This window comes from Chrysochloris asiatica, unplaced genomic scaffold (assembly GCF_000296735.1).
Source record: "Chrysochloris asiatica unplaced genomic scaffold, ChrAsi1.0 scaffold00061, whole genome shotgun sequence".
Taxonomy (NCBI): Eukaryota; Metazoa; Chordata; class Mammalia; order Afrosoricida; family Chrysochloridae; genus Chrysochloris; species Chrysochloris asiatica.
The window spans coordinates 16,093,717-16,101,826 of record NW_006408579.1 but is presented as its reverse complement, the minus strand read 5'-3'; the positions used below and the strand labels follow the sequence as shown (position 1 = coordinate 16,101,826).

The 8,110-nt window shown below is 38.9% G+C and overlaps 1 protein-coding gene across 2 annotated transcripts in view; it reads left to right on the top strand.

Moving 5' to 3' along the window:
- Positions 1-8,110, top strand: part of CD96 (CD96 molecule) — a 166,181-nt gene that overhangs the window by 60,616 nt on the left and 97,455 nt on the right. For both annotated transcript variants that reach the window (XM_006864191.1, XM_006864190.1), the window contains one exon: positions 5,261-5,468. In XM_006864191.1, coding sequence (XP_006864253.1) covers positions 5,261-5,468 — 208 coding nt within the window. The remainder of the gene's footprint in view (positions 1-5,260; positions 5,469-8,110) is intronic.

The following is an 8,110-nucleotide window of genomic DNA, read 5'->3' as shown; positions in this document are numbered from 1 at the left end:
GAAGAAAAAGAGATTGGCTAGTGAAAACCTTATGTTAGCAGCAGAGTAATGTCTGATATAGTGCTGGAGGATTAGCCATTCATTATGAAAGAAATTCAAAATATAATGGAGGAAGAGTTGCCTCCTCAAAGTGGAGTTAACCTTAATGACATGAATGAAACAAAGCTTTCAGGACCTTCATTTGCTGATGGGGCACAACTCAAAATTAGGAGGAAACATAAAGATTGATATCCTAGGCTTTCGTGAATTGAAATAAACTGGTAATAGCCATTTTAAATCAGAGAATAATATGGTATACTATACAAGGAATAAGGAGCTCTGGTAGCGTAGTAGTTACGAATCAGGCTGCAAACCTTAAGGCCAGTAGTTCTAAACTACCAGCCGCTCCGTGGGAGAAAGATGAGGCGTTCTGCTCCCGTAAAGATTCACAGCCTCGGAAACCCTGTACAGGGTCGCTATGGGTTGGAACTGACTCTACGGCACTTAACTGTAGTCCAGTGTTAACAACAACATACAAGGAATAATAAAAAGGAATGGCATCACATTCATCATCAAAAAGAACATTTCAAGATATGTCCTGAAATACAATGCTGTCAGTGCCTGTATAATATCCACACATCTACAACAAAGAACAATTAAAAATGTACACACCAACTACCAATACCAAAAGTGAAGAAATTGAAGAACTCTTCAGCCAAAACATGATTGAAATGTGAAAATTGGAAATAAAGAAGGACCAATAGTTGGAAAATATGCCCTTGGTGATAGATAGCATGATAAAATGTTACAAGACCAACAAATTATTCATTGCAAATACTTTTTTCAATAATATAAATGACATTTTTACACATGGACCTCATCAGATGGAATACATAGGAGTCAAACTGACTACATCTATGGAAAAAGACAATGGAGAAGCTCAGTTTCATCAGTCCGAACAAGGCCAGTACTGATTGTGGAATAGACCATCAATTGCTCATATGCAAGTTCGAGTTAAAGCTGAGGATATTTAAAGTAAATGTATGAGAGACAAAGTATGACCTTGAGTATACTCCACCTGAATTTAGAGACCGTTGTAAGAATAAATTTGACTCATTAAAACTAATGACTAAAGACCAGAGACGTTGTGGGATGACCTCAAGAGCATTAAACATAAAGAAAGCAAAAGGACATTAAAAAGTTAGAAAAAAAGAAAATATCAAAATGGATGTCAGAACAGACTCTGACACTTGATCTTGAATATAGAGACGTTAAAGTGAATGGAAGAAATGATTAAATAAAAGAGATTAATAAAAAATTTAAAGACGGCTTGAGAAGACAAAGTATAGTATTATCATGAAATTTGCAAAGACCTGGAGTTAGAAAACTAAAAAGGAAGAGAACGTTCAGCATTTCTCAAGATGAAAGAACTGAAGAAAAAATTCAAGCCTCAATTTGTAAGATTCAAGGATTCAAAGGATTGGTATTGTAGGAAATATCAAAAGAAGATGGAAGAAATACAGAGTCACTGTACCTAAAAGAATTCATAGGTATCCAACCACTTGAAGAGGTGGCCTATAATCAAGAACTGATAGTATTGTAGGAAGAGGTCCAACCAGCACTGAAGACTTTGGTGAAAACTAAGGTTCCAAGAATTTCAGAATATCAATTAAAATGTTTCAAACAACTGATAAAACAGTGGAAGAACTTATTCTTCTAGCCAACAAATTTGGAAAGCAGCTACCTGGCCAACCAATTGTTAGAGATCTGTATTCATACTTAATCTAAAGAATGGTGATCCAGCAGAATGCTAAATTTATAAAGCAATATAATTAGTATTACACAGTAGTGAAATATTGCTGGTGATCATTCAAAAATGGTTGTAGCAGTACTGTGTACTTTGAATTTACTTGATATTATACAATGTCTTCTTCATTAACATCAAATCTTTAGGTTGTTGTTGTTAAATGCTGTCAAGTCAGTTCTGACTCATAGCAACCTTGTCTAGGGTTTCCTAGGAGCACCTGGTAGGTTTGAACTGTCAAACTTGCAGTTCAAACTGACCTTGCAATCCAATTCATTATCCTGCAGTGCCACACCTGGACTCCAAATAATTGGGTGGGACCACGCAAATTGGACATAGAGAACCGTAATACTGGTTTCAACAGTACATTCACAGGGAACTGCTAGACGTTCAAGCCAGATTCAAGAGGACATGACACTAGGGATATCATTGCTGATGCCAGGTGTGTCTTGGCTGAAAGCAGAGAATACCAAAACTATGTGTACTTGTGCTTTAGTGACTACACAGATTTTGACTGTGTGGAACATGACAAACATTTCAAAGAATTGGTATTCTAGAACATTTGATTATGCTCATGAAGAACCTGTACATGGACCAAGAGTCAGTTGTTACAACAGAATAGGGGAACACTGAATGGTTTAAAATCAGGAAAGGTGTGTACCAAGGTTGTATCCTTTCACTCTACTTACTCAGTCTGTATGATGAGCAAATAATCCAAGAAGTCTGATTATATGAAGAAGAACATGGCATCAGGATTGGGGAAAGACTCATTAACTATCTGTGATATGCAGATTATACCACTTTACTTGCTGGAAGTAAAGAGGACTTGAAATACTTACTGATGAAGATCAAAGCCTTCGGTATGGATTGTACCTCAGTGTAAAGAAAACAAAATTCCTCACAATAGGACTCGATGACATCTAACAACAATAATAGTTGTAGTACTGTTGTTGTCATTAGCTGTTTATGAGTTAAAGACTCAATAATAGTTGTAGTATTGTTGTTGTCAGCCCACCCCTGACTCATGGCTATCGCATGTATAATAAAACAAAATACAACCCAATCCTGTATCATCCCTGTAATCAATTTTAGGTAGAATTGCTGTGATTCATTGGCCAAGCCATTATTCTTAGTCAGTTTTAGGAAGACTTCCTAGTTGGGAGGCTTCACTGAAACCCATTGCATGTCATTGCAGTCCTCAAGCTTACACTGACAGGCAGTGCGTGAGGTGAATTGGTCAGGAATTAAAGCTGAATCTCCTGCATGGAGTCTGAGACTTCTACCAATGAGCCACCACTGCCCTCACTTAGGGTACTACCTGCATGTAAGGCTCAAGCAAATCCTAGGCAAATCTAGCCAAGGAACTGTGTATTACATAAGAGTTTCTACTAAGTATTATCTGGAAATGTCCTTGTAATTGAACTGTTTGATAAGTTGGCCTTCATGTTTCTATTCCAATTCTGATCCAGCTCACCCAAGTTTGAATTCTTTAATTCACTTGTTTCCATTTTTTCTACTCTGAATCTTTCTAGTATTTTAAACTGGAAATTCCAAGTAACATTTTTTTTTTTAATTTAATTGTTTCTTACTTCCCTGTCCACTCTTCTCCATTCTAATTCCTTCCATGTTCCCCAAAACCTGTGCAACCTGATTCACCCATTGTTCAAAATCTGACAAGTGGTTCTCAGCCCTGGTTTTCCTGGGGACTTTAAAACATAACTATCTAAGCTTGAGCCTCACTCCAGACTAACTGAATTTGAATCAGGAATTAGTGATTTCAGTGCATCTGGGATTGAGAATTGTTGTTATGTGCTGTGGAGTCAATTCCAACTCATAGCAATCCTGTACAGGATTTCTGAGGCTGTAAATCTTTATGGGAGAAGAAAGCCTCATCTTTCTCCTGTGGAACACCTGGTAGTTTTGAACTGCTGAAAGTGAGGTTCGTAGCCCAATTTGTAACCACTATGCTACCAGAGCTCCTTGGGATTGAGCATACTGAGTACTAAAAGTATATGTGAATTAAATTCCTCCCTTACCTTTGCAGGAGCCCTGGTGATACAGTGGGTTAAGCATTGGCTCAAGGCCACCAGCCACTCCATAGGAGAAAGATAATACAGTCTGCTCCTATAAAGATTTCCAATCTTAGAAACCCTAAGGAGCAATTTTACACTGTCCTATAAGGCCACTATGAGTTGGAATTGACTTGATGACAGTGGGTTTGCTTTGGGGTTCTTCCATAGACCCAAGAACCAAGGACTCCAAATTAATTCTAATCTTCAAAATCAAATTAACACTTACATCCTCCTCTTTGTAATTCATCTTCTTTGAAGGCAGCACAAACACACCGATAAGGGCCAGGGTCAGGGTCAGGGCCATGACCAGGATTAAGTAAGTATGCCCATCCAAAACAAAACAAAAAGCCAGTTTTGGTGGAGTCCAATCTCTGCTGACCCTATGTGTGCAAAGTAGAACTGAGCTCCTCAGGGATTTCAAGTCTGTGACCCTTCAGAAATAGACCTATCTTCCCAGGTACTGCTGGGTGAGTTTCAACAACTTATCTTTTCATTGATTGTTGTTGGTAAGTGCTGTCTAGTGGATTCCAACCCATAGCGACTCTGCACGGGGTTTCTGAGGCTGTAAATCTTTAAGGGAGCAGAAAGTCTCATCTTTCTCCCACAGGACAGCTGGTAGTTTTGAACTGCTGACCTTAAGGTTCACTGCCTGATTCATAACCACCACGCTACCAGAGCTCCTTTGATAGTCAAGGGTTTAATGGTTTGTGCCACCCAGAGTAGACAATATTTAAGGAGGCACTTATTCTCAGGTGCCAACCTCGTGCTTACCAGACTCTAAGAGTGAGTGCCTCCTTAAATTGTGTACCTCTTTACCTCATCCTAGCCTGACTCTGAGGAAAACTAATATTTCACCTTTTCTAAAGGAATTCTGGGAAGAGAGGGCGGCTATAATCATCTAATTTAGGTGGAGATTTAATCAGCAAACTGATATAACCTCCTCAGTACATCTTAGCATTAAGCTTTAAGAATTTCCTAATGAAAAATAAGGAGTCTTGTTGTGGTGCTATAGGTTAATGCACTGGACTGCAAGGTCTGTTTGAACTGTAAGGTCGATGGTTCAAGCTCACCAGCCACTCCTCAGAAACCCTTTACAGGGTCGCTATGAGTTGGACCCAACTCCATGGCACTTACCAACAACACCAACAATGAGAAATATGACCCACCTCAGATAATCAGGGTATGGAGAGTTAAGAAGAGGGAAGTTATAGTCAGAAAAGCAGCAGGTTTCGAGTCATGTTAGGAGAGGATGACAACAATTGAAAATCAAGTGAATTTTTCTAGTGAATCTTTTTTTCATCATCTCTATTTTATCAAAACATTAAAAGAATTAATAGTGTGAAATAAAAATCCAGAACTGGCACACAGTTCAGTACTCAATAACTAGTAACTATTTTCTCTACAGGAAAAGAATGGAACTCAGAAAACGATTATCACTCAAGATCACATCATCAACAATTTCACATTTTTTAAAGACAGAATCAAGTTAGGTACAGACTATGAACTCTGCCTCTCTCCAGTACAAATTGGCGATGATGATTGGAAATTCTCTTGCCATGCTACAGTCAGGCCTGGGAACATCTTGAGGAGCACCACCACCGTCAAAGTTTTTGGTAAGGCTCTGAGTTCTGTGTACTCCTGCCGTCTTCCTGTGCTTGCTCTCCCCTAGAGAGGAGGGTCTCTGATACACTGGAGAGTGGTCACCAAGGGGCTGTTCTAGGCACTTGTCATTCTTATTTGGGTGGGAACAATGGTAGCAGGTTACAGAATTATAATTCTGGTGATAGAATAAGACAACAAACAAAGCCATGTTGTTGTTGTTAAGTTGTTAAGTGCAGTCCAGTCAGTCCTGACCCATAGTGACCCTGCATAGGGTTTCTGAGGCTGTAAATCTTTACGGGAGCAGAAAGCCTCATCTTTCTCTCACGGAGAGGCTGGTAGTTTCAAACTGCTGACCTTAAGGTTCACAGTCCGATTCGTAACCACTACGTTACCACAGCTCCTTTGTTGTTAGTTGCCATCAAATTGACTAATTCATGCAACTCATGTGTTACAGAGTAAAAATGCTTTATGTGTTTTGGTTTTGGGGTGTGTTTTCTTTTTACTGTAATCTTTACAGAAGCAGATAGACAATACTTTTGTTCTGAGATCCCTCTGGGTGGGTTCAAACCACCAAATTTTAGGTCAGCAGCTGATTGCATTCTATTTTTGCCACCTAAGTACTCACACAAGGATATTGATGTTTCATACTTATGATGACCACTACCTTATTTGAAACTTGAATATTCCTTAAAAATATTAGAAATTTCTAATTATAATAGGCAAAATCTAATAGAATGGTTTTATTTGGGTCAACTTAACAGCAAATAACAACAAAAATAACAACAACAGGTTGTTTGTGGAGCAACACAGAATAGGTACAGTGTGAGAAACAGAAGATAGCAGATGGCCTCTTCTAGTAGTCTCCCTTCTCCCTTACCCAAGGGTCCAGCTGGGGAAAGCGACTGTTCAGCACCTCCAGCAAGGAGTCTATGGCAACAGAATAGACAGTCTTCTAACCTGACTTCCCCAGGAATGTGGATATAGTCTGTGTTAGTCCATGTGGCCTCACTCAAAATGCAGAGACACTGTAGGCTTCAAATTTGGGGAAAACCTAAAAATTCTATTTTGTTCAGTAATGCAAGAAAATATTAATGAACAGAAGCCTTTAGCTTTGGATGTTTTCCCATCTTTGTGATCAAGAAGTTTGTTATTTTAAAAGTTCTTTTTAAAGGAAGGCAAAGAGAAAAGCAGCAATATGGATAAGTAATGAACTGTTTTTTAAAATGGGGTAAACAAAGAGAAAATAAATCCACAAAGCCTAAAGGTATGGGTGGCTAGCTTTTTCCTCAGTCCTCTGAATAACAGAAACAGTGGGCAATCCTTGTTTTACTTTGTTTTTAGAATCATATTTTATTATAATTGGAGGTCATACAATTTAGTATTTTGAAGGAAATCTAAACCCTCTATAGCTTGTAAAGATGGGAGTAACTATAGCAAAGTTTTATTTATTTGAAATCTCACTTGTTTATAGCGAGTTTACTGCTTCAAGTTCAGACTGGCAAACTGTTTCAAAAGACCAGGCACCCAGACCGAACCCAGTGTCACTGAGTCAATTCTGACTCATAGCAACCCTATATAGGGTTTACAGGCACAGAAAGCCTCATCTTTCTCTCTTAGAGGCCTTGGTGTTTGAACACCCAGCTTTACAGTTGACAGTCCAGTGCTTATCTTAAAGCTATAGGGCATAGTTCTATTCTGAAACACAAGGAGTCACCATAATTCAGAATTGACTGTACAATTTATGTCAGAATGATTCTTGTTAGTTGTCCTTGAACTGGCCTCCAACTTGAGTTGGTGATCCCATACACAATGGGATAGAATCATTATAATCTGTGGGGTTTTCATTGGCTGATTTTCCTAAGTAGGTTGCCAGCCTTCTTTTAGTGTTTTTTTTTTATTCTACAAGTTAAGCAGAAACCTATTCAGCCTCACAGCAGCACACAAGCTAAAACTGACACATAGATAGAGGATGGCTATACTTGAGGAATCAAACGCAGTCACTGACAGCATCTTTTCAGGGGTCTTAATATTTGTTCCATAATTGCATAGAAGATACTGTCTTCTATATTCAAGAATATACTAGAAGCCACTTTGTTGTTGTTGTTGTTAAGCGCTACCGAGTTGGTTCCTACCCAGAGCGACCATCTAGAAGGTTTCCAAGGAGCGACTGGTGAGCTTGAACCACCAACTTTGTAGTTCAAACCGACTGTGCAGTCTAGCGCATTAACCCACAGCACCATACCAGGACTCCACTTTAGTTCAACATAAATTACTGTCTACTGTGTGCTGGGCATTGTTTGGTGCTGTAGATGGAGAGATGAATAAAATAGTCTAGCTCTGAGGCACTTACAATCTAGGAAGAAGACAACAAAAACATTGAAACATTCTATGATATTTTCTACTGTCGGGGTCCAGCCTCGACAAGAAGTGTGGGTGTCACGAAGAAGGGAGATCTGGCGGTGAAAGAGAGAGAAAGAGAGAGACAAAATATATACAAAAAAGACAGACACATAGATATGATGCAACTGGCAGGTAGGCAGATCTGCAAACATATTGCCTAGCATTGCACAGCATTGCATGCAGAACTCACTCTACATCAGTCTTTTATTCTCTTTTTTAGGGAGGGATTTGTTACAAAGGAAGGATGTAATTC